Genomic DNA, 26216 nt, shown 5'->3' with positions numbered 1-26216 from the left:
GATGTTAGTAGAGCTGAGATCGAAAGGAAGTGGCAGAGAGGATCCCCTTCACAACAAAAACTAACAAGGTCATCCCATCTCAAGCAGACAGGCTCCCTGCAGAAGGCTGTGCTCCAGCGTTGGAGAGGCGGGCTCAGGCGCAGCTGGGACTTTCTGCAGGACAGTCAGGACGGAAGGCGTCCCCTTTCTCCAGGTGGCTCCAGGCTGCTGAATTCTGGCTGAACGACCCAGACTCGATGGAGAGCATCCCGCTTCGGGGAAAGTCTGCAGCCCTCGAGATGGAGGGAGGCAGGCTGTCACCACCGCGACTGACAAATCAGTAAACTGAGCCCAGAGAAAGTTAAATCGCTGCCCCAGATTAGTTAGTAAAGAACAGAACTGGGACAGGAACCCAGAATTCTTGCACGTTTAGCCCGGGGAGTCCAAGGATGCGCAGGCGGGTAGATCTGCGGGCTCCCGGCCGAAATGGGAAGACTCCCAATCCTGCGATCAGTATTCCAGGCCTCTCGTTAGCGCTTTCCCGGAGTGGCTCAAAAAGTGGAGCGGTGGAACCAGCGGAGCGGGATGCAGAGCGCGGCCGCCGGGCTGGAGCATGCGCACTAGGCCGCCCAGCCTAGACGCTCTCGGCGCTGGGGGAGGGTCACCCGAGGCTGACGTCCGCTACGCCGGCGTCAGCGCCCCGTGAAGAGGAGGGCGAAGACTCCATCCGCCATGTTGGATGCCGCAGATTCGCCATAACCTCGCCGGCTCTTTTCTTAAAAAAATAAAAATAAAAAGCAAAGCATCAGCGGGGCGCCTCGCCTTCGCGGTCGGCGCGGGAGGGGGCCCGGAAGGGCCCGAGGCTTTTTTTTCCTCCGCGGTGGGGGTGTTGCCATGGAGACGCGGGCGGCAGGTGAGCCGGGCTGGGGGTTGGGGTGGGGATGAGGTGGGGGTGGGGTGCGGCGCGGCGCGCGGGAACCCGTTTCGAGTTTGGAGTCGAGAAGAAGCGCGCGGGCCGCCGGGCGGCGGAGGGATCCGCGGTCCCGGGCGGAGAGCGGACGTAGCGGCGTCCTTCGACGGCACGTTCGGCCGTTGGTGGTATCCCGCCGCCTCGGGGTTTTATTTAAAAAAAGTCACGAGAATGCTGCGCTCTCAGGAGTGAGCGAGGGGAGACTGCGCGCGCGCGCGGGGCCGTTTCTAGGGCGACGGGTAGGGCCGGCCGCGCGCCTGCGACTGAGCGCCGGCGTCCTGGCTGGCGGGAGGTTCGAATCCGGCCTGCCGACTCTGGCCTGCGCTCCTTGCCTGGGGCCCCTCCTTGCCTGGCCTCGCCTTCCTCCTCTGTGAAATGGGTAGCTCCTGTGGACCCATGGAGGAACGGGATTTGATTGCGCTCCTGAAGGACCTTTGTGTCCTGTGGAGGGAGCCATCGACTCCAGGCCACAGCGCTGTTGCTGCCGCCGGTGACCGGAGCACGCCGTGATGGCCTGTGCTTTACCCTCTACCTGCCGCCCTGTTCCTCACCCTTTCAAGTTAAACTCAAATGGCACCTCCTCCAGGCGGCCGTCTCTGGTTTCGCCGCCGAACCAACCTCTCTGCGGACTGCCCCAGTACGTGTTGGACTTTCCACTTAACACCCGGTCCAAGAGCCTTGACGTTGAGCTTGGGGCCGGTCACCTGTGGTTAACAGCATCGCCCGCGCTCTGGCACTGACCTCAGGCTGTCGGCTCCGTTCTCGCAGCGGTGCTAATTTGTGTCTTTCACTGACGAGGGACGAAGGTTCAGAGGGGTCAGCGTCATGCAGTTCTGAGCAGACAGCCCCGAGGCTCCAGCTGGGGATGCAGTCCAGACTCCTGCGTGCCTGGCTGTCCTCCACCCCCCGTTAGTGTCCCCCCCAGGTCGTGCTCCCTGTGCCGCTGGGGCATGGAGGAATGAATGAACTAACATCTTGCCTCGCCTGTCTGGGTTCCTTGCAGAGCCCAGTGACAGCTGCCCATTTCAGCTTCCTCTGAGCCTGTCGTTTCGTACTGAAGCGGTCCTAGTGAGGGTCCCCAGCCGAAGGCTAGAGAAGACACCCAGAGCTGTGTGCTGGCCGTGGGGCGCCCTCCCGCTGCGGCTGGGCATGGTCCCCCTCTCCATGCCAGGCAGCGGTCAGGAGCCGTCATCCCGGCGTGGTCTCCGATCTGGCGTGTGTGGAGTGTGTGGCAGAGCGGACCCAGAGCCCTAGCGATGGGTCAGGACCCCCGACCTACGCCCGCATGCTTTCTTAAGCTAAGGATAGGCCTGATGTGCTGCCTTCCCCCTCCCGAGTAATTCCACGGCTGCTGATACGCGGGGCAGACGGCCCACCTCTCCTCTTCGGGAGTTAAGTTTTAGGAAAGAAACCTGGGCATTTGTTGTAGTTTCAGTTTCCAGTTGGAGTGAACGAGAGATCAGTTTTGAAATGTATTATTGTCAACTCGTGATCAGCTAATTTCTGAGAAGAGTTTCCTGTTTTGCTTGGTTGGTAGGTTGATGGAGGGGAGCAGGGTAATGCGTGATGGCAGGACAGAGTCTGTAGGGCCCCAGGCGTTAGGAGGTTAGCTGGCCCAGACAGTCGTCACAGCCGATTAGAGATCTGTTACCAAAGGGCTCCCTACTCAGCCTTTCTCATTTACCTGGGAAAATGGTTCCTATTCCTTTTCTCCCAGTGCGTTATAATTTACAGAACAACTTCTCAAAGATAGCTGTCCTTAAGTAGAATTAAGTTTTTGCCTAGGGCAAGGGCAGTCAAGAATTAGGTATATTGAGAAGACTCCCTTAATTGCATTTCCTTTTATAGATAGTTTCACACACGCATCTCCCCATCAAGCTGGGCCGATTTAATTACGTAGAGGGGACTTAGCCTAGAGTGTAGTTTTCTCTTTGTTCTCAGCTGTTTATCCTGTTAAAATTTCATGTCTTTGAAATTTCTCAAGGGCAGGTGTCAAGTTTAAGGGCTGAAAGGATTGGGAGTGTGGAGAGAACACGCGCTCTGAGTCCAAGAGATCTGCCAATCACCAGATTCCTGACCTCAGGGACATCACACCTCTTGGAACCCCTGTGCCTTCCCTTGGACATAATCCTGTTCCCTACTGAGGGCCTGGTGGCGCTGGTGTTTATCTCTTTCCGACCTGTTCTCTCCATCCTAAAGCCTAGTGTATTGTCATCTACTTGCTACTTGAAAATATTTGTGGTTGGAAAGGTGGGGTAGACTTTGATTAATTTTTTAAAGGAAAAAACAAAAAAGGAATCCAGGAGAAAAGCAAATAGATATATTAAACATTTATTACAGATTTGAAGTCGTCTCTCTTTTTGTCAAGGAACTGAAAATATATAGATAATTGAGTTTGCTTATAAAAAGATTATGCTTGGCATATTAACATAAAAAAGGATTTTAGATCTGGTAACAGACTTTTCTTCTTTTAAGTCAAGTAACAAATGGAGATGCAAATGTTGAAGTCTGGAAGGGTGTGCCTTTGTGCCCCAAACTGGGTCTGGGCTGACACAGACTGGGCAGGGTGGAGACCGGGCTTCAGAGCAGCCCCTGGCTTTGCTGGGGTCCTCAGGGGGCTGTGGGGACCCGCTCAGCCATGGTACCTGGAAAGGAGGAGCAGGGGGCTCTGGGAGTGGCATTCTGGAACTGGGGGTCTTGGACGTCCTGGCCTCCCGAAGGGCCTTGTAAGCCAGCCCCACGGCTCCCTGTGGGGTCCTTACTGGCTTCCTTCTCTGTGTCAGATCTTCTCTTTGCTTTCCTGCCACCAGATCTTGTCTTCAGGGGGGCACCACCACTTTTCTGCCCCTCAGGACCTTTCCTTTTCCTTCCTTCCTTCCTTCCTTCCTTCCTTTTTCCTGCCAAGCTGATTCCTGAGTTCACCCAGATGTTTGCGCCAAACTTTGTGCCAGGAGCTGTGAATGGAAGGTCAGATCTGACACACTGTTTGCTCCTGAGGCTCTGGCACCAGCCTAGCAGTGGAAAACCGGTCCCTTAGGAGTAAGTGCCCGGTGCTCTGATGGAAGTGAGCCTTGAGAATTCAGGCCAGGGGATTCTGGGAGGGCTTCCTGAAGGAGGAGGTGTCTGAACTGGAACTTGAGGAGTGAGCAGAGGTACACTGCAAAGGAGTCCGTGGTACCAACACCACCTGTGAGCCACCGACCTGGGTGGGGGTTGGGGCGGGAGGCGGGGGTGGGGATCCTAGGGGTCTGTGGGGATGGTCTTTGGAACAGCAGGCAGCTGTTGGGGCCTTCTTATGAAACATTGATCAATGAGAGAGGAATAGGACCTGCCAGTTTTCCTCAGCAGCTGCCTGAAGACAGTTTCTTTGAGGTGTGCTAATACATAGACTGAACTGCCCAGGCCGTGAATGTACAGTGTGATCCCCCCGTATTACCACACCCCGGCAGTGTAGAACTCTGTCCTCGCTCCAGAAAGTTCTCTCTTGCTGCTTGCCACCCAGTTCTTCCCCTCTCCCCAAGCAGCCACTGGTCTGGGTAACATTAGCATAGATGCTGCTTTTTGTAGAACATCATAGAATTCTTCGGTGTCTGCTTTCTCTCACTCAGCGTAGAGGTTCTGAGATCCAGGGTTGTGTTTCTTTTATTTTCCATTGTATGGATGTTTATATGACAAACATCTGAGCTTATTTCCGGTTTGGGGTTATTGTGAAGAAAGCTGCCATGATCCATTTGTGTCCAGGGTTTTTTGTGGATCTGTATTTGCATTGCTTTTGGGTAGTGGGATGGCTGGCTTGGAGGGCAGAGGTATATTTAATTTTTCCTTTTTTTTTTTTTTAAGATTTTATTTATTTGACAGAGAGAGAGATCACAAGTAGGCAGAAAGGCAGGCAGAGAGAGAGAGAGGAGGAAGCAGGCACCCCTCTGAGCAGAGAGCCCGATGCGGGACTCGATCCCAGGACCCTGAGATCATGACCTGAGCCGAAGGCAGCGGCTTAACCCACTGAGCCACCTAGGCGCCCAAGAAGTGTTTTTCTATTTTAAGGTCATGATGATATTCCCCTAGGTGTCTTTATTTACTTATTTTTAAAGCTTTATGCTAATTGCTTTTAGGTTTAGGTCTACCATCTACCTCAAGTTAATCTGTGTATGGTGTGAGGTAGGGATCTTCACCCAGCCCCCCCCCCCCCCGCCCCCGCCGTGGATATCCAATGTTTTCAGACTCATTTTTGGAAGGGACTTTCCTTCCTCCACTGAATTTACCTTGGACCATTTGTTGAAAATTATGTGTGGGTCCAACTCTGAGCTTTGTGGTCTATTTCATTGTTCTTTCCATTTGTCATTCATCAGTACTACACTGTCTGAATTACCGTAGCTGTACAGCAATTTTTGAAGTTAAAACAGATACATGGGGGGGTGCCTGGGTGGCCCAGTGGGTTAAGGCCTCTGCCTTCGGCTCAGGTCGTGATCTTGGAGTCCTGGGATTGAGCCCAGCATTGGGCTTTCTGCTTTGCAGAGAGCCTGCTTCCTCCTCTCTGTCTCTGCCTGCCTCTCTGCCTGCTTGTGATATCTGTCTGTCAGGTGGATAGATGGAATATTTAAAACAAAACAAAACAAAACAAACAACAAAACAGATACATAGGAAAACATTTTTTGGAGGGTAAACATGCAGCCCAGAGTAAGTCCCATCATTAGGTGCCATCGTAGGAAAGCCCAGGGTTGATGGCACTCATCCCAAGGCAGTGGCTGTGGGAATAGAGGTGAGGGCAGGTTCAGAGAAACAGTTGAGAGGGGAAGCCCATGGGACTGGTGATTGATTGGGTTTTACCTTAGAGACCAGCAAGCCTTCCATCTGTGTTTGCTTTTAGAGAAGGGGGAGTGAAGAACCCAACAGGCATAGGGACCTGAAACTTCCAGGCTTCTTAGAGCATCTCTGGTTTCTAAAAAGCACAGCTCTGGTTCCTTCCTGCGGTGGCAGAGAGAAGGCTTTTGAATTCTCCCTGTTTTTATTTTACTTTATTTCTTTAAGACTTTATTTATATATTTCAGAGAGAAAGAGAAAGAGAGACGCAGGAGCACAAGCTGTGGCAGGTGGTGGGGGTTGGGAGCGGGAGAAGCAGAGTCCCCACTGAGCAGGGAGCCTGACTTGGGGCTTAATCCCAGAACCCCAGGATCATGACCTGGGTGAAGGCAGACCCTTAACTGGCTGAGCACCACGCCCCGCCCCCGTGCCCTTCCTTGTTTTTATGTCTGAGCTTGGTCAAGACGCTGGGGCAGCACTGGGCAGGTTACCAGAAGCACCTCAGAAGACCCATCCTGGGGACAGAGACCCTGTCCCTGCCACTTTGAAGAGTCCCCTGGGGCCGACTGTTTGGTGCAGCCCTCCCTGAGGCCCTGTGGTTGGGAGCCTCTGAGGGCTCTGGGACTCTGTCCTGAGCAGGAGGGAGCCCTGCCCCGACATCCCTGCCCCTGGGCCACAGGTGGGGAGCCAAGCTCAGGTCATGCAGGGAGCGGGGGCCTCGGATGGGAGAAGCAGGTGGAAGTCCTGGTCTTGCTTTCTCAGGGCTGTGGGGCCTTGGTGGGTTGGGGCGTCCCTGTCACCTTGTGACAGCTCCTGTTGTAAGGATCCGGGAGAGGAGGCGTGGGGACACAGCTGGTGTATGACAGGCTCCTTTCCCTTTTCCCACCATCCGTCTTTTCCTTCTGGCTCTCGAGCCTCGCCTTCCCCTGACCGTCTTCTACATTGCAGTAGTGTCCTTGAGAATTAAATACATAATGGAGGGATTTTGTAATAATACACAATAAAATACGTGGAAACAGTGGCCTGACCCTTTACAAAAGCAGACAGTTGCTGTGGGGGAGTCAGCGGGGATCAATCACATGTTTCACGTCTTGTTAGTTTATTCCGCACAAAAGCCCTGCGAAGTGGCCAGGTCATCTCTGCTTTGCAAACAAAGAAGCGGAAGGTCAGGCATGGTGACAGGGAGCTCCGTGGTCACTCAGTATTGGCACCGGCAGCCTGGCATATGTGGGCCCTTGAGCCCTTAGGGAGGTTCCTTCTGGGCCGTCTGTTAGGACCTTGCCTGGTTCCAGAACCTGGGCTGTAGGTGTGAAGGTTTGGGGTCTGCTGTTGGGCCTGGCAGCTGGGGGAGACCTGGGTCACCCGAGATGAAAGCGTCTTCCTGCTGCTGCTGCCCTGTGTCCAGCCCTGCTGTGTGTGCGGGGTCTCGGCTGAGGCCTGAGCCTTCAGCAGCTCACACGGCACTCGAGGAAAGGTGCTCCCAGAAGCTGAGCTTGCGGGGGCCCCAAGAATCCTGTTCACAGGGAACTAGCTCACAGCAATGGAGAAGACGAAATCAGTTAAAAGATGAGCAGAAGGGGCGCTTGGGTGGCTCAGTGGGTTAAAGCCTCTGCCTTCGGCTCAGGTCATGATCTCAGGGTCCTGGGATCAAGCCCCACATCAGGGTCTCTGCTCAGCGGGGGGCCTGCTTCCTCCTCTCTCTCTGTCTGCCTCTCTACGTACTTGCAATCTGTCTCACAAATAAATAAATAAAATAAAAAAATTCTTAAAAAAAGATGAGCAAAATGTTTGAGAGAGGTTTTACAGAGAAGCTGGTGCAAGTGGGTCCGACACATGGGCAAGGATGCTCAACGTCATTATCACAGGCGACATGTAACTTAGACAACAGGATGGCATTACACATCCACTAGTGGCTGAAACTGCAAAGACTGATGCCACCCAGGGTGGGTAAGAACAGGGAGTCCCCAGAGCGCCCCTGGGTGGGGGCGGGGAGGCAGGTTGGCGCAGACGCTTTGCAAATCCTTTGGAGGCAAGGTGTCGCACCACATCAGACACGCGCTCACCGTCCGACCCGGCAGTGCCACTCCAACGCAATTGCCCCAGGTGAATGGAACGCGTGTCCATGCGAAGATGTGTGCACATGCTCGTAACTGCTCCGTTTGGGGAAGCCCCACGTTGGAGGCTCCCCAGGGGCTCATCACCCCAGGAATCGCTACACATGTCGTGGTCCAGCCGTGCGACGGAACGTGGCTCGTCAGCACCAACGAGTGGAGTGCTGAGGCGGCAGCAGCGAGGATTCGCCTGAGAAGCCTGTACGTGAGGGGCGCCCGGCCGGTGCAGTCCATAGAGCTGCGGCTCTTGACCTTGGGGGTTGGAGGTTCCAGCCCCACATTGGGCATAGAGGTTCCTTAAAAATGTAATCTTAAGGGGCACCTGGGTGGCTCGGGTTAAGCCTCTGCCTTCAGCTTGGGCCATGATCTCAGGGTCCTGGGATCGAGCCCCGCATCGGGCTCTCTGCTCAGCGGGGAGCCTGCTTCCTCCTCTCTCTCTGCCTGCCTCTCTGCCTGCTTGTGATCTCTCTCTCTCTGTCTGTCAAGTAAATAAATAAAATTAAAAAAAAATGTAATCTTAAAAAACCGAAGCCAAACCAAACCACATTACGTGAAAGAACCAGGCACAAAAGAAGACCCACCGTGAGCACGTGGAGAAGCTGGAACCCTCGTGCGCTGTCGGGGGCAACGTGGAGACCGAGTGGAGGGGCTCAGAAAAGGAAAACGAGAGTTAGTGTGACCCAGCAGTTCTGGCCCAGCAGTTCTGTGGACCGCCCCAGAACACTCGGGCTCCAGGTCTGCGAGGTGTGCGGACGCCGAGTTCGTAGCGTTGTGTACAGTAGCATCGGGACGTCCGCTGACGGGCGAGCGGCTGAACGGAATGTGGTGCGACGGAAAACCGGGCAGGATCCCTTCTTCCAAAGGAAGTTCGGACGCGTGCGGTGACGTGGATGAACCTTGAGCCCCTTGTGCGAAGCAAAGTAAGGCAGGCCCAGGAGGATAGACACCCAGCAGGTGACTGCCCTTCGGTGAGGCACGTGGGGCGGCCAGATTGCGGGAGATGCTGCAGAGTTTGCTGCAGGCTCGGAGGAGGTGGGACTGGGGTGATTCTTTCATGGGAATGGGGGTTCACCTGGGAAGGTGAAAGGTTCTGGAGACTGGAGACAGGCGGTGGGACCGACTGCACAGCAGCGGGCATGTGCTCAATGCCACTGAGCTGTCCACGTAGACATGGTCAAGATGATAAATTCTTTATTCTACTACGATTGAAAACAACAGACTGATTTCCGGTTTTCAAAAATTCTAGAAAAGGCAGAACGACAGGGCTAGAAAGCAGTCCACAGTTCCCAGGAGCCATGAGGGGAGTGGCACGGACCGCAGGGTCCCCGGGGAGCTCTGTCGTGTGTGTGTGTGTGTGTGTGTGTGTGTGTGTGTGTGTGTGTGGACCGGGGGGATGGCTCCGCAGCCACATGCTCGTGCATCAGCTCACTGAGGGGTGGGTGTGTGGGTGGGTGGACAGTGTCAAGGCTGCTGCTGCCTGGGGTGTGGGGAAGGCCTCCCCAGCGCCTTTGGGTGACATCAGAGCCGTGACCAGGGCAGCGGGAGGGCAGAGGGCAGAGCAGGGGTAAAGGCAGAGAGGGAGGCACGAAGGACACCCGCAGGGTGAGCTGCCCCCGTGAGCCCAGGGTCCCTCCCTCACTGTCCACAGGGCCTTCTGTGTTCAGGGCTGGGCCCCAGTGCCGAGTCCGGACAGCCTCCCCTGGCCCTGCCTGTCCGCTGCCCGAGTCTGGGCCCCCCGTCCCGCTGCCCAGCCATCACGGTGGGGGTCTGGGGGGAGCCCTGGAGATGAAGGTGCTGGAGGGTGGCAGCAGCTGTGCGGCGTCAGAGACCTCGCCTGGAGTTTCGGCCCCACCATGTGGCAGTCCTCAGGGCTCCCTGGGGGCTGTTTCCATTTCTGTATCGTGGGAGCGCATCCTCTGTGAGGAGCTTGTTCTCCGACGGGTGGAGTCCCGTGAAGGGTGACCTCTGAGGCTGGTGCTCAGGTGGGTGCCTTCAAGGGGGCCCTGAGGGCTTGGGGAGCTAGAGCGTGCCCAGCTGAGCACAGGGCCTTCGTGGGCTCGGGAGAGATTCTTGGAGTCCCTGCTGGAGACCACCGGGCTGTGCTGTTGGCCTCCAGCCCTGGATGCCTGGCATCCCTGGGCCTCTGCTTGCTGCCCGGCTGCCGCCTTGGCCCTGCAGTGGTAGGACCTGAACCTCACCTTGGCCGCAAGCTCCTGCCCCTGCAGTCCTGGCACCAGCAGAGGTGCTGCACTGCCTTGCTCCCCCGGAGGGGAACCGCAGCCCTCCTTTAATGGATCTTCCTGCTTTTCTGGCAGAGTCCAGAAGCGTCCACTGTTGGGGTTTTAACCTGACCCGTTGCCTGCCAGAGTTTGCTGTTGGCCTAGAGTGGGGTTGCCTGCACTCGGGCGGACCCAGCTTTTGTCCTCACTTCCCTGTCTGCCTTGCGGGGCTGGGGGTGGGGAGCCCTAGGAGGTCCCTGAACTTTCAGGGAGATTGTGGGGTCCTGGTGGCCAGAGTGCCAGGAACCCTGAACGCTGGGCTCTGATTCTGCTCTTCTCATGCCTGTCTCTCCCCTCCGCTGCCTCTTTCTCCCCTTCTCAGTTTTTGGAAGAAAGTCATCAGGGAAACGCTGCATGCTGTAATTTTCCTTTTGATTTTTCCTGAGTCTTGCTCTCTAGTCAGAGGCCACGTGAGAAGTGCCCACGTGAGAGGCATGGGTGGGGAGTCCAGCTTTCGTGGCAGGAACTGGGCAGAAGGCACAGAAGGACCTCAGGGAGCGGGGAACACTGATGGAATTGGGGACGGCTTCCTGGCTGGCTTTCGGGGACTGGGTCAAGGGCAAATGGGTAGCCAGGAGGGCACTGTGCCCTTGACCCCTGGTGGCCCCCAGGAGGCCTGTCCTGTTGGTTGGGAGAAGAGTCCTGGGCTGGACATGGTGCTTCCATTGACCTTTGGGGGTCCTGGCCAGAGCGGCTCAAGGGCAGAGAGAGTCTGGAATTCTCGGCTGTGAGGTGCACTGGTGGCATCAGGGCGTCGTTTGCTGTCGCTGCTATTACGTTAAACAAGAATTCCTTAGCACACCCGCTCAGGTGTCCGAGCGTCGCACCCCGTCCCTCTGGCCGTCTCGCTGCCCCTCTTGAGGTTGCCTTCCGTCTCTCCCTTTTTCTCTGCCTGTTCTGCTGCTGCTGCCATCAGCTGGGCGAGTCTCTGGGTATGTTCCTGACCAGCCCCGGTGACCGCCTCATCTCCGTGGTTCCTAAACTGTGCCTGTGGGTGTGGTCAGAGCCACTGAGGGGGTGTGACATGAGGTCCTGTGGTTTAAGACTGGGCATGTTCCTGGTGGTTGGTGAGTTTCTGGACTGCAGACATCCCAGAACGGCCTTCATGCCCTTCCCCTGCCTCCTCCCTCCTCTCCAAAGCCCTGGATTCCCGCTCCTAAATATTGCCAGTGTTTGTGTCCTCAAAACAAGGACATTCTGCCACCCAGCCAGCTTCGGTGATCAGAGTGAGACGGGAGCATGGACAGAACGCTCTTCAGATTTTGCCGATGGAAGTGCACTTTCCGCAGTTTCACCAATTCCACGTAAAACCGGTGGAGGCCGTGGCTCCGGCCCTGCATTTGGCTGCCATGTCCCTTCACCGCCTGAGCAGGGAGCGGTTCCTTTGTCCTTGTGTTGCACACACTGAGAGTCTTGAGAAGTATGGCCCCGTGATTTTGTAGAGCATCCCTCCCTCGGGCCTTGCGAGAAGTTTGGTCGTGATGGTGCTCGGATCCTGCGGTGTGGGCGTGAATACCACAGTCGTGACCCTGCCATCAGGAGGCGCCCTGCCCTCGGGCCCTGTGTGCCTGGGGTGCAGGCGAGGGGGTCAGCTTCTCACGAGGTACAGTACAGTTATTGTTCTTCTCCTTGGTAATTGGCTCACGATGCGGCATTTTGAGACCTGGTCCCTGTCCCGCCCCTCTGCATTTCTCAGACTTTGTTCACCCCTCGGTTTAGCTTCTGCTGATGATTCTTGCCAGACCCCGTTACCACCGACGCTTGCCAGGAGATGGGTCTTGAATGCCGTGATTTCTTCTGCATTTATTCCGTGTCTGTCTTTGTGAGCAAGAGCTTCCCATTTTTTTTTATGAATCTGTGGACTCATGAATTCTTTATTCAGTGGTTTTTAATCCTTTACATTGTTGAATTTTGTGACCCAACTTCCTCAATATTTGGCTAGCTGAAGCCTCTTTGATGTGTCCCTTCTTTCTGTGAGAACTTCCTTGGTCTCTGAACAACAGGACATGCCCTCTCCAGCTCTGGGATTGGCTGTGTCTGGAGGAGAACGGGTTGAAGCGGCGAGTGGTATTGAGAATTGGAGATGTGAGAACAGGGGATCTCATGATGGCCAAAATGTCACTGATTGGTCTTCAGCACGGTGGGGAAATGGGCGCACGTGTGCACACCCACCATGCAGACGCGTGGAAAGTTCACACGTGGCCGACCCACATCTATTCTGTGGATCTTTTCCAGTTCCAACCCAACAGCACTGGGTCTACTCTACCCTTCCCTTTCCATATCTATAACTCCCTTCTCTGACCCAAGAGACTGTCTCCCAGTACCCATAGCAAGTAACTTACTTGCTCAGTCCTAGGATCTACTAAAAATAGTTTCCAAATTGCTAACCTGTGTCTCTGGGAAAGAGACCCACTAACTCGAGTTCAGTATTTGATCAGATCTCTGTGTCTCTGACCTGGGGCCGAGGGGGTGCAAGCGCAGGCTTCCCTGGTGACCTGGCTGGGCCTCCCCAGCTCTTCCCTCCCATGTCAGTGCAGGTATGGTGCTCATTTTTTTTTTTTTTAAGATTTTATTTATTTGACATAGAGAGTGCACAAACAGGGGGACCAGCAGGGAGAGGGAGAGAGAAGCAGGCTCCCCACTGAGCAAGGAGCCGAATGTGGGGCTCCATCCCAGGACCCTGAGATGATGATTTGAGCTGAAGGCAGGGTTTAATCGACCGAGCCACCCAGGCGCCCCTATGTTGCTTATTTAAAGTCCGGTTCTGTTCATTTGTTTCTGTTTGTATTTCATTTTAGGGATTATCCCCACACTTGCTTATTTATTATTTTTCTACTTAAATGCGTGAATATATGAGTTGAGTGTATTTCTTATATTTCAAAGAAAGGACTGACTTTTGCTTCTTTTTTGGCGGGGGGCACAGACCCGGGGAGCACAGAGATGACCGAGGGTGTAAGTGTCCAGGAAGGAGCTGAATTCACTTGGAAGCTGTGCGGCTGAAGTGGGATGTCCCTTTGCTGGGGAGGGCGGGGGGTGCCCTGCGCAAACCTGGACCCTGTTCTGTCTCACAGAGCATCTCACTTCCAGGCCCTTTGTCTGGGTCTGCTCTCTCTTCAAACCAGGGTTCCACATGCTGCATCTAGTCCCATTTTACAAAGGTGGAGACCAGAGCAGTGAAGTGCTTTCCCCCTGCTGGGGGCTGGCCGGTGGCTGTCCCACTTGGAGCTCATGGGTCTCTCCCCAGCACAAGGTCTTGACTTGTTTTGCCAGGAAGTGAGAATGAGGAATGAGGTGGTTAACATCCTCAGGGCCTTGTAGGTGAGCGCTCTGAACTCGTTCTAGTCCTTACAACAAAGGAAGTCAGCATCATTTCTCTGTTTATAGGTGAGTATCTTTATTAGCCCGTAGCATTGATCTTTTTAAGCTTATAACTGTATCTTGAATGAAATAAAATTGATGTTTTTAGAGGATACAGTCTATTAGGGGAGACAGAGGTTAAACAGACACGCCATTAAATACACGATCACACACTGTGGTAGTTGCTGCTAAAGTGAACACAGGGAGGGCGAGACTAACCGAGACCTAACTTACATTGAAGGGGTTTAAGAAAAGGCTGTCTGAGAAAGTGAGGTTGGAGCTGAGACTTGAAGAAAGGTTCTCGAACTAAAACAAGTCTGCTCCGCAGACTGCAGGCACCTGCCAGCCCTCCCCACTTTGTAGAATTTCAAGCCTGCAGCCCTGAACCAGTGCTTGGACGCCAGAGTTCTCCTTTGCCCTTTATCGCCCCCTAGGGGACGTGTGTGTGTATAGACCTGCGGCTGGCGGTTTGAGAGACACTTGCAGGCTCCTGCAGGGGTGGGGGCTGTGGCCCAGGATTGGCCTGGCCTGTGCCAGGCTGGGGGACCCATCAGGTGTGGCTGAAGGGCTGGGATGCCAGCTTTGCAGGGTAGAAGACCCCCAGGACCACTGGAGAGCCTGTTCAGATATAGCTGGAGGGGCTGGCCTTGCCAGGGTCACCCTCCGACTGCTCTAGCTGGAGCAAGGTCAGGGACAAGGGCAGTTGCCTGACCTGCTGAAGTTCCCAGCTGTGTAAACAGGAATGGTAGCTGCCGGGACCCTGAAGGTGAGGGTCTGGTAGGGCTGTCTGTCCTGTGCAGACGCTGGCCTGGAGGCCGGATTCAGGCACCTCTCTGAGCATTCCATAGCAGGAGTATGAAATTCGACCACAAATAAAACCATAGTCACTTTAAATTATTCTCATGAACAGAGTGGAAGGGTCTGTATCTTCCTCATTTCTAAATGTGCCCGGCATAATGTGTGACATACATTAGGCACTTACTAAATGTTGTTTTATGAAGCTAATGAACATAAGTTAAAAAGGGCTTTTTTCCCTAATAGCCCAGGCATTTGGAGAATATACCTAATACTTCACATCTTAGTTCCTAGGAAGAGGGGGCCAGATCAGTCTGGTGGGGGGGGGGTGGCTGGTGGGATTTGGAAAACTCTTTTCCTACTGGCTCTTCCTGCTTAATTTAAAGCTCTTCTGGAATTTGAAAAAAACAAAAAGCAGAAAAACCAAAAAACCAAAAAATAAAAAACTGTGGCATGGCTGGGTATAAGAGGACAGTTCTTTCTCCAAGAATTAATTTTCAAGTTCAGACTAATTTATCACTGAGACTCGTCTCAGGCTTTCATAAGTAGCGCAGGCATTTACAATTTGAAGTTGAATTTGCATGTTTGCCCTGTCAGCCTTCAGTTCCTGTCCAGGCTTTTATTTTATTGAATCTCTTTTGATTATGACCCCAGGATCCTGGAGTAGACAGGCGGCTTCTCAGCCCATGACAGTAATAAATGAAAATACCCCTTTGTCTTCTCCCTCTCCTGTAACAGTGTGGACGGGGTCTAAACGTGGTCGACAAGGTCTAAACGTACTAATTTCCTGTGTAGGTTTTCCTAACTCGGTGGGTCCCAAAGATGTTGGGGCGGTGGAGGCCCTCTCCGGTCCTTCTGGATGCGGGGGAGTGGAATCCACATGCCACGATTCTCTGATCTGCAGTGGGAAAGTTGCCTGGGGTCTGGAAACACAGTGAATCCTGGATTTGCGTCTAGTGCAAACTTCGGTACGTTGTAAGTAGAAAATAGATGCTGGGTTTCGAAGACTTGGTACAAAAAAGAAACAGAATGAAATTTCTCATCCATCTTTTACACATGGAGTATAGGTGAAATGGTAATATTTTGGATATCTTGGATTGCAGAAGACATGTGGTTAAAATTGATTTTACTTGTTTCTTCTTGTGTTCCCGTGGCTGCTAGAGAGTTTGAAATCACACCGGGGCTCCTGTTCCTGTAGGCCAGCGGAGGCTTGCAGGGGTGTCTTGAGCCCTGGCGGCTGAGCAGCAGTCCCTCCAGAGCCGGTCCTCGGGCAGGAGGAGTTCCTAACACATGACAGCACAGAACATGCGCTGAGCCCTCTCTAGCCCCCGAGAGGCTGCGCTGACGAGCCCGGTCTACCCATGAGACTGTCCAGCCTGAGCCCGGGAAATGCAGCCGTGCGCTGCCCTCCCCGCTGCCGCCTCGCACCCCTGCTTTACGTGGGCCGGCATGCATTGAACTGAAGCCTAGCCCAGGCAGGAGAAGGGCTGGGCCAGAGCCAGCCTTCCTCAGGGCTTTGTGTTTGGGTTACCAGCGGTGGGGCGTGAGTAGGCAGCAGGAATGGGGACCGGGCAGGTGGCATCTTTGCTAATGGGTACCAGGCCGTGTACTTGGGGTGATGCTGGAAGAAGCTGAGTTCCTCTTTAGAATAATGTGGGAAGCAGAATGAGGAAACAGGGGCTGGGCAGGTCTAATCAGAAGACAGGCCCGGGCATTAAACACGGGCTGCGGTGACCCGGCATCTCCCGATTCCTCGGGTCCTGGCTCTTCCTTCCCCTGTGGCTTGGGGTGCCGCAGGGAAGACACCATGGGTAGAATCTGAGCTTCTGCCGGGGAGGGAGGAGGTTGGGGAACCCCACCAGGTTGTCTGTCCACAGCGGAGTGCACACTCTTCTTATGGGATCCGCGTCCCCAGCTCCTGCCGTTCAGGTCCCCCAACCAGTCCCCCAAGTGCCGGTCTGCCTCAGACTCTGGAAGTGTGAGTCCTGGCCGCTCTGCTTCTTTCCTTGTTCGCCCGACTTCTTCTGCCCTCCTCGTGGTGCTTTCTCTTCCCAGAGCCATGGGTTCTACTCCTTGTCGTCATGCACGCGGGGTGGTTTATGTCCGTCCCTCAGAGAGCTTCTGAGTGGCCTGCATCGCGTCTTTTCCTAAGGGAAGCTTGTGTGTGTGCATCTGTGCTACACGTGTACGTGTGTGAATAGCACGTGTCCGCACACATTATGCACGCACAGCTCATGCGTGCCGCGTGCATCTAATACATGTACATGCAGGTACGTGCTATATACACGTGTGCATGTGTGTGCCCGTGTGTGTGTGTGTGTGTGTGTGTGTGTGTGTGTGTGTAGAGCCCCCACGCTGGCTTCTCTACGGACAGTTCCAGTGCTAGGAGGGGAGCCACCGAACACACGGTTCGTAGCTTTAGTCAACCAGCCCGACTGCCCTGGGTTTCAGAGAACCGGTTCTGTTCTGCATTTACACTGCTTTTTGCTGCCTGCAAAAGCCCTTCTCCCACTGGTTCCCCCATGACCCCCCCCACCCCCTGCCATTGTCCTCATGAGGTCAGCAGGCAGCTTCAGTGGCCTCCTGCTCTCACTGAGGGGCCTGCAGCTCTGGGAAGGGAAAGGTTGCCCCATCGCTTGGAAGCTGCGGTGTGGGCGGGGTTTGAACCCAGAGCTTGGGACCTGCAGCCCTTTCCCTTCAGAAGTCAGATAAAAGACTCCTCAGACACACAAAGGAACCAAAATAAACCAATACAACAAAAAAACCAAACACTGGGAAGTCAGAGGCCCGGTGGCCACCGTGGGCATTGCTCTCTCCCTCACATGTCCTGTAAAACTCTGCAAGATGTCACCACTTCATGTTTCATGTGGAAATGATCCCAGAGATGCAGTTGGGGCCGCCTCCATCCTTTGCGCGGGAGGGTCCCCCCGCGCCCCGTTCTCAGATCTTCGCACAGATCTGCTGGCCTGGAGAGTGGAGAGCTGGAGAAGTGGGCTCTTGTTCACGCGTGTTATTTGTGGTGCCTTCCCAAGGACGGGGCCAGCTCTGCACTTCGGATTATGTTAAACGCGCATATACTCCATTGCCCGAGGCTCGCACTCGGGGAGTGCTTAAAAATAGCTTAAAAAAATTCTGCCAACTTTCAGCATGGAAGAAATGTGTATGCATAAAATTATAATGCAACTGTTGGCCCAGCGTTAATTATAGCTGATCCTGAGCATTTCGTATTTTATTTTGTTAATCCAGTTCCAGCAAAGGAGCACCCATAGGATTTCTCCCTCCCGTTGAATAAAACCTTAACTTGGTGAGTTACAGAAGCTGGTGTGTTCATCAGCATTTGTGAGAGGCATGATAATACCACAGATTAGGGTATTAGCCCCTATTGGAGCTTCAGTCCCCCATCCTTGGAGCTGGGAGGGCCCCTGGGAGATGATCTGTGGGTGTGGGGTGTGGGCGGGAGGGCAGGTGCCTGTAGGGCCTGTGGGCTGTAGTGGAGGCGCTGTGGGGTGGACCTGTGTCCAGTCCCTTGCTTGGGCCCAGGGGCGCGGTCATTGAGGCTCAAAGAAAGGCCACTTCTGTTCTGGACCTGTAGAGATTCACAGACTTCCACAGAATCTGTCATAGGGTCGGGGGGACCCAGTAGGGGCTGGTGTATCCAGGCCCTGCCTTGGGCTGGTGCACTTCCTACCGCTGGTCTTTGAGGTATTGGTTCCTGAGCTGGTCCTGTGCGGTGCCGCCACAGCAGACGGGGAAACAGACCCTCAGGAGACCTGCAGGTGCCGGGGACGCACGGCTCGTTGGGCAGAGGAGGCTTCACATCCGGGTCTGATGGTCACGGCCCCCTCTCTCTCACCTCCTGTGTCATTTTAAATAAGAGATCCACATGCAAATCAGAATCTGCTTTTTTCCTTACATTTTTGTCCTTTAAAATTTGCTTTTTTCAAGTTGATACATAGCTTACATGTAGAAGAGTGTTTATAGAATAGACAAGTCCATGAGTGTTCACAGAATTCCTTGTGGACCCAAGCAGAGCCCCACCATACCCAAGAAGCCCTTGAACCCAGCACCTGCCCAAGGGTAGGTAACCCCATCCCGACTCAAAGAGTGCAAGAGGAATCGTGTTGCTTTTGTACACCGTGGGAATGGATGCTCACCTGTCTTCTGAGTCAGGCTTCTCCGGCTCAGCCGCATTTCTTTCGCATAGAACTATGGCTGTAAATGGGAGAGCACCATAAGACTCGAAAATAACTTTAATGCAGATAGAGAACTGGCTATGCAGTGGTTCTTTGTGATGAGGACAGAGAGTCCCTGGTTGGTGTTGGGTCTGATTCACCTGCTGGGCCGGTCAGGACTGGGCTGCCAGGACGGGTCCTCTCCCCACTCAAAAAGCAGCAGTAAATGTCACGTGGTGACTCATTTAGCCTGGGCACTGGGCCTGGGATGTGTTGGAGTGTGCGCCTGCTGCATGACCTGGCAGTCTCCTCCCTGGGCTCGGCGTACTCGTCTAAAGTGGGGATAGCAGAGGGGCTCCTGGGTGGCTCAGTCGCCTAGGTGTCTGCCTTTGGCTCAGGTCATGATCCCAGGGTTTTGGGATCGAGTCCCACCCTGGGAGCCTGCCTCTCCCTCCTGCTGCTGCTCTTGGGCTCTTACATTCTTTCTTTCTGTCTCAAATAAATAAAATCGTCAAAAAAATGGGGGGGGACATCGGCCCCTTCCCTGCTGGATTTATGAGAAGATTAAGTGGGTGTGGGCAAACTGTGGTGCCTGCCAGAATTAGGGATCAGGAGGGGTTAGCCACATTTTCCTTGCGGTCCACTTCTTCTGCCCTGTGCATGGAGGCTGCAGTGCCCTGATGGACCACCAGAGGGTGCTGCTAGCACGCGCATGGCGCCCGCTCCTTTCCTCCCGTGTGTTGGTAACAGCGCATGTTTTCGTTTTGTTAGTGTGTCTGTGAGTATGAGTGTGTGCGTGTGTGTGTGTTTTCTAAAAAAAAGCTCTTGGTCCTACATGTGGTGGTCCCCAGTTGCCAGGCTGTGCAGCGGGCATGCTTACTACCTGTGTGGCCCTGGGCAGGGGGTGGCGCCCACGTCCCGTGCTCTCCTTTCCCAGTGGATGGCTCCCTGGAGTGAATTGCCGTGATGGATTCTCTCACACACACACACACACACACGGAGAGCGAAGTCCCCCTTTTGCTGTAGCTCCTCTTCCTAGTTGTAATTAATCCTTAGAAAAGTCTCTGTAACCGTGATGCGGGCTTGGGCCCCGGGCTTGCGTTCCTCGCGGTGACTCGATGTTGTATCCCAGGAGATAAACACGTCTGTCTCAGCTCAGTGTTGGCCGCCAGGCGGGTGGCCCACTGGAAGGTCTTGGTCAGGTTTTGACTTTGTGATTGATCTGGAGGGGCTCCTTGGCAGCCCGCTAACTTCTCTGAGCCCTATCCTTCTCCTCCATAAACCGAGGATGTTGGCGATGGTGGTGGCGGCGGCTGGGGTGACACTCAGCTCCCTCACAGGTCAGGTGCCATCACAGACAGAAGGTCTTTGTGAGCGAAGGAGGCAGGATAATCCTGTTCTGCTCCTAGGGAGTGGGGGGAGGCTGAGGCGGCCACTTCAGGCCTCCCCTGCTCTTGGCGGACATGTGGGAACGTTCCCAGAGCATCCGGCTGTGGGAGTTCCGGGGCCTTGTCCTGTCCGGCCTCCCCTGAACCCGGACCCTCTGCACCTGGACCACCCATTTGTAGTTTTGGAATCTGGCACTTCATGCCTTGGTTCTCTGCACCCACCGGGCGGGTCCTTGTGGTGGGCATAGCTCTTCTGTGTCAAGGATGCTTTTTCCTTATCAATTCGAAGTTTGAATCTATCTTGCTCTACTGGTTAAACCAGTTTCCTCCCCCCACCCCACCGTTCTTCCTTTTTGATCAGCTGAATACTATACACTTTTTTTTTTTAAGATTTTATTGGTTGATTTATTTGAGAGAGAGAGCATGCACATGAACCGGGGGGAGGGTCAGAGAGGGTCAAGCGGACTCAGCACTGAGCCTAGAGCCTGGCGCGGGGCTCGATTCCACGACCCTGAGATCGTGACCCGAGGTGAAAGAAAGCAGGAGTTGGACGCTTAACCGACTGAGCCACCCGGGCACACCTGAACACGATGCACCGTTGTTTGTGAGGCTAAGAGAACGGCAGGGAGGCATGAGGCGTAGTGACCCCAGCCGCCCTCGTCTGCCCAGTCAGATGTCTAAACGCTGCTTCCAAGAGAAACACCAAAACATCATCAGACACAGGAAACGTTTGTTCTGTGTTTGGAGTTTGTGTCTCCTGCTCAGTGTCCGCAACTGTGGCCTCCCTTCTTCTGGCCAGTGTTGGAACCAAGCTGCCTGGGATTAGTGTCTTCCTTCCCCAAGGGGAGACTTTATTTTGTCATGTACTCCCTTTATTTCTAATATCCGTTTGAGGGGGGTTTAAAAATCTCCCTTCTTTCTTGGATTACACGTGTAATCACGACTGTGGAAGATTTGAAGAACCCCGAGTCTGTGAAGGAGAAAGACCTGATCTTCCTAATCCGCACCCCGCCCCTGCCCCAAGCCAGTCCGTGCTGCCGAGTGTTGGGGCCGGATGGTGTGAGCCTGAGCCTGAGCCTGAGCCTGGAGCCTGAGGTCTGTGTCCTCAGACCCACTTCCTGGCTTTCCCTTGCAGGCGAACAGCAGGTCCCAGTCACCCAGATGGGAAAGCCTTTTCTCCAGAGTTCCAATTCAGAAGCCCTCAGGACCGACCCGTCTAACCCACAGACTTGATTTGTGTGGCAGGTTTCCATGGTGGGTTTTCCGAGGGCCAGAGGTGGCTGCCCACCTCCCGGAGGCATCCCCGTGTGGCTTCCTGCCTTGAATTTGTTCTCCCCCTTGTTACTCTCAAGGCTTTTCCGGGGTTGGATTCTGCCCCCACTGGCTGGCTGACCTCTGCTCCTTTTTTGTGGAAGCTCTCTTCGGCCTCCTGCTGTCCCACCATCTACTGGGCCAGATCCACTTCCCTCTCCTGAGCAGTCTTCCCCAGTTGCCTCAGCCATGGGATTTCTGTGTTCTCCACGTGCTCTCCTGTGGCATGTGGTTAGTATGTTCTTGTGTACACACATGATCACACGCATGTGCGCACAGCCTGTGATCCTTCCCAGTTTCTAAGTTTCTGAAGCGCTGACCAAGTAGCTTTGGAACCATGCAGGCCTGTATTTGACTGTCTTGTATAAGCTATAGCATCCTCATCTGTAACATGGGATAGCAGTATCTATGTGGCTGACTTACGTAGCAGGGCCGCTTTATACAGCTGTGCAGGTTGTACACTGCTTCAGGGCAGCACATCTAAGGGATCTCTTTCACTTCACAGATTTGTATATTCCTTATGACAGTTTTTTGCAAATGGTAATAGAGTGTCTTGTTCCAAGAAAATCAGGATATTGTGACCAGTTTCTGACAGGGGGAGCTAGTGTCTTGAGGAAGGGGTGCGTTTCCCTTCCTCGAGGAGGTGTCTTACATGTTAGCGTCATCCCTCTCGTTAGGATTAAACATGATGGAGTGTGAAAGTGCCAGGTACTCAGGAAACGTCTGCCTTCTCTTTCTGGAAAGCAGGGTTTCAAGTATGTCATGGAAGTAAGCCTGAATGCGGGGCCCCCAGCCCCAGTGTGCGTTGGGGGTGCCAGGAGGGGAAGTGGGGCCTTCTGGGATAAGAGCAAGGTTGGGAGTCAGGCTTTCCCGGGTGTCCACCCACCCTCCCCAATCCCGGGACTGAGCTGTGCTTCTCTGGGAATCTGGAAGTGTCACCCAGTCTCACTGATTCAGAGACTCACACTGTAGTGTCTCTAAAATCAGGAGGTATCCTGCAATCTGTGTGATAAGAAACCAGTGAGTCTTATTTGGCAGCGTTTTTATCTTTTTGAATGGTATGTAAAATATCTGTGCCTCTTAGAATAGCTGTTGTCTTAGATGTGACGGAATACAATAATAAACCTCTTTCTTAGATTGTTGTGAAGATCCAGGGCGCCCAGTGTGAGCCTGGTGTGGAGCCCCCGCCCTGCGATGGTGTGGTTGACCGGAGCTTCGGGCTCTTCTACTTACTCCTCTTTGGAGTCCCTGTGTTTTGGTTACAGCAGGTTCTCAGGAATCGTGGTGGTGATGCTATATGTGGCAAATCCACAACTGGCTGAAGGCTCTGTAAAATCAGCTAATTGGAAAATAATGGTTTGTCCTAACCCAGGCCCCTCTTCCTGAAGATGAATGAGAAAGGTATTTTAAGTTGCACTAAGCTGCACAATGAGACTTTTCTCATTACATTGGATGTGACAGCAATCTGGCTTTATGTTGTTAAAATATTTCCACTCCCATTGGGAAGCTGCCAGCTCTTATGAATTTAATAACTTAAGGGCAAGTGAAAAACAAGAAAACAAAAATTCTGAAAGAATTTGCCAGCCTAGTCTTCTCACGAGATAGAGAATTTAATGGGATTGGAGCTTTGGCTGTTGGACTCTCTTCAGAGTTAATCAGTCCACGTGAAAATGGTTGCAGAGCAGAGGGGTGATTTATACTAATCAAGGAGAGGAAGGACAGTTTTCTAAACTAAAGCTTTTAAATAGAGTTATCCAATAGTCTAGTAATGTAGCATTTTGTCTTCTTGTGGGTATTGGTAAATGTTTAAGCGTGTTTGTAGTCCTCAGTTCATCTAACATTTACTTATTGAGCGCCTACTGTGTCCCCAGCAGAGCGTCGCTAAGCGGGCGGGGGTGGTGGTGGATGGCCTTGGGCTGGGGGCTCTGCGGGGGATGAGCGCACGTGGTGTGGGACTTGCTTGATAGAGACCTGGGGTGCCGGCCTTTCAGAGCCCTCCTTGCTCCGCCATCCCCCAGCAGCGGGCGTGGGGACGGGGACTGACCCTACTGCCTGCAGCGCTGCCTCACTCCACCCTTCCCGGGGCCATGTTCCTCCGTTCCCGGCAGGGCGTTTGGGATCGGATGGGGACCATTTTTAGTTGCATTGAGCCCATGTACTGTGTTGGGAGCCGTCAGCACCGTGCATCTCCAGACCGTTTTCATCGTCCCGACCCAGTGGTTACATCTCACCTAACTGTTGTGCAGTGTCCAAAGCAAGAGATCGATGCGGTATGGACGACGTGTGTGCCGAGTTTTGTCTGTTTTTATCACATATACGGATGCAGGTAGCCGCGCCCAGGGGGTCAAGATGCGGAACTGTTTGTGAACGTTTTGCCAGTTTGAGGGAGAAGTAGGAACATTACCCATTACACCCCCTTTAGCCTCTGTTTATAACACAGTTGTAAACGTTTCTTCCGTAGACATTGAGGACCGCATCAGACAGACTTACTCTTTTTGCTTCAGCTGTCAAAATAATTTAGAAAACTAAAAGGAAAAGGAAAATTGGATGTATTTACCCATAGTTTTACATTTTCCTTTGTACTTTTCCCCTTTTTGATGTCCCAAGATTCATTGTTCTATCATTTCCTTTCTATTTAGAGAACTTCCTTTAGCTGTTCTTTGAGGTTAAGTCTTCTGGGCAGCAAGACTTTGTAGTTTTCCATCCTCTGGGGATGTCTTGGTCCCTCCCTTTCTTTCTTTCTTTCTTTCTTTTTTTTTTTTTTTTTTTAAGATTCTGTTTAATTTATTTGACAGACAGAGATCACAAGTAGGCAGAGAGGCAGGCAGAGAGAGAGGGGGAAGCAGGCCCCCCGCTGAGCAGAGAGCCCAACGTGGGGCTCGATCCCAGGAACCCAGGATCATGACCGGAGCTGAAGGCAGAGGCCTTAACCCACTGAGCCACCCAGCCCCCCCCCCCCCACCTTTGTTTCTGAAGGCTCTTTGTGCTCGATGCAGAGATGTAGGGGGACAGTTGCTTCCTTGCTGCTCTTGAACAAAATGCCACTTCCTCGTGGCTCCATCGTGTCTGGTGGGGAATCTGCTGTCACTCGAACGGCTTCTCGCAAGGAGCTTGTTTTCCCGGTTCTCTCTTGGCTCTAGTTTTCATATATTTGTTGACAGTGGGCCTTGGCACAGGTGCCATTGGGTTCACCCTGGTAGGGGTTTGCTGACCTTCCAGAATGTGGGTTTGGGTCTTGTGCCAGATTTGGGAGATCTTCAGCCATTATTTCTTTGAATACTTTCCAGCCCCGCTGTCTTTCTCCTGTCCTGGGACACTGATGAGGTGCATGTTAGATCTTTTGTTATGGTCCCACACGTCCTTGAGGCTCTGTTCAGTTTTTTCTGTCTGTTTTCCCGGCTGTTGAGATTTTGTGCTATTTCTTGTTCTATCCTCAAGGTCACGGATTCTTTCCTCTGTCTTTTCCATTCTGTTTTGAGCCCATCCGTTGAGTTTTTGTGATTGCATTTTTCGTTTCTCAGATTCCCATTTGTTTTTTCCTTACATTTTCTCTTCCTTTGCTGAAGACATTGTGCCTTTGCATTTGTTACAAGTGTGTTCATACTTGCTCATTAAACTGTTTCTGTGATAGCTGCCTTAAAATCTTGGTCAAATAATTCTGATATATCTGTATCATCTCATGTGGGTGTCTTGAGTGTTTCTTGTCATTCAACTTGAGATTTTCCTGATTCTTGAAAAATTACGAGGAATGATTTTTGATTGAACCCTGGGCATTTTTGGTGTTATGTTAAGAGAGTCTGGATCTTATTTAAATCTTCTGTTTTAGCAGACTCTTTTGACCCTGCCCTGGTGGAGAAGTGGGGTATGGCCTTGTCACCGCCAGGGAGGGTAGAAGTCCAGGCTCCCTTCTTGGCCTCTAGGGATGCCGTGGAGAAGGTGTCCCCAGCATGCTGGGCAGGATGGGCTTCAGGCTCCCCACGGGGCCCCTGTGATGTCAGCCCTGACTAGGAGGGGCAGGAGTGCCTCCATCACTGTGGTAAGGAGGTACAGAAAGTCCTGACTCTGTACTGGGTCACCTCTGACCCCGGCCCAGCAGGGAGTAGGAAGGGGGCTTCATTAACCACGCGGTCGGGTGGAAGTCCTGGCTTCCGACTCGGCCTTTGCTGGCAGGGTTGGGGCTTCGGCTCTTGTAGGGCAGCTCATGTGCTGAGCTCAGTGCTGGGAGCAGGACCCCAGGGAAGGGGGTGTGGAGGGGCCAGGGCACAGGGGGCCCCCAAGGGGAGGGAAAGGGTGGGTGCGCACGAGGTTTCTCAGTCTCCCTGTCTCCCGGCAAAAGGTCTGGAGGGATACACACCAAACTGGTCAGTGATGCTCTTGTTCTAGAGGGGATGATAAGGGGGCTGTCTCTATTCTGTGGGGTTTCGTGTTATTTAGTGTTTTACGATAAGCATGTATTCATACGGTAACTTCTGTCATAAATGATAACAGTCACAAGAAGCATCTCTGTTACAGGGCCAGGAGACCCGGAATGCCTGCGTCCTGCCTTGCTCTGGTTATCCCCCTTGACCTCCCAGACGAGGTGGACTTAGAAAGAACAACAGAAGGGAAAGGCTACCCTTGCTTGTGTGCTGGGGCCAGGCCGTCCTGTGAGTTGGGTGGAGCACGTGGCCTCCACTCAAAGCTGAGCCGACCCTCTTTGCCTGTTTACCTGAGGGCCTGGGATTTTTTGGGGGGGCGAGGGGTCCCTCAGGAGCAGGCCAGCTTCAGCTGACACATGTGCTGCCCGCTGCCAGAAGAAGGGCTAGGACCTGTTGGCCCCCAGTGGCCCTCCCCGGTGGTGGCAAAGAGGCCTAACCCACCTCTCAGGACCTATGAGCCCCTTCATGACCTTCTTCAGGGAGTGGGGTCAGAGGCTCCCCCATCTCTGGGTCTCCGGGCAGGACGGTAGTGAGCAGGCGGAAGTCAGAGCTCACGGGCAGGATGTAGTTCTTCCTGGCCAGGAGTATTTGCAAATCAGAGTTCAGAAATGAGAACTTGTTTATGCAGTTATTTTA

At 53.5% G+C, this 26216-nt stretch overlaps 1 protein-coding gene across 1 annotated transcript in view; it reads left to right on the top strand.

The window, feature by feature from the left end:
- The first annotated feature begins 250 nt into the window (after positions 1 to 250).
- Positions 251 to 26216, top strand: part of ZFAT (zinc finger and AT-hook domain containing) — a 183875-nt gene continuing 157909 nt past the window's right edge. The window contains exon 1 of the mRNA XM_032316054.1: positions 251 to 892. Coding sequence (XP_032171945.1) covers positions 874 to 892 — 19 coding nt within the window. The 5' untranslated portion in view covers positions 251 to 873. The remainder of the gene's footprint in view (positions 893 to 26216) is intronic.

Source organism: Mustela erminea, chromosome 16, assembly GCF_009829155.1.
Source record: "Mustela erminea isolate mMusErm1 chromosome 16, mMusErm1.Pri, whole genome shotgun sequence".
NCBI lineage: Eukaryota > Metazoa > Chordata > Mammalia > Carnivora > Mustelidae > Mustela > Mustela erminea.
This window is presented reverse-complemented; position numbering and strand designations above follow the sequence as displayed.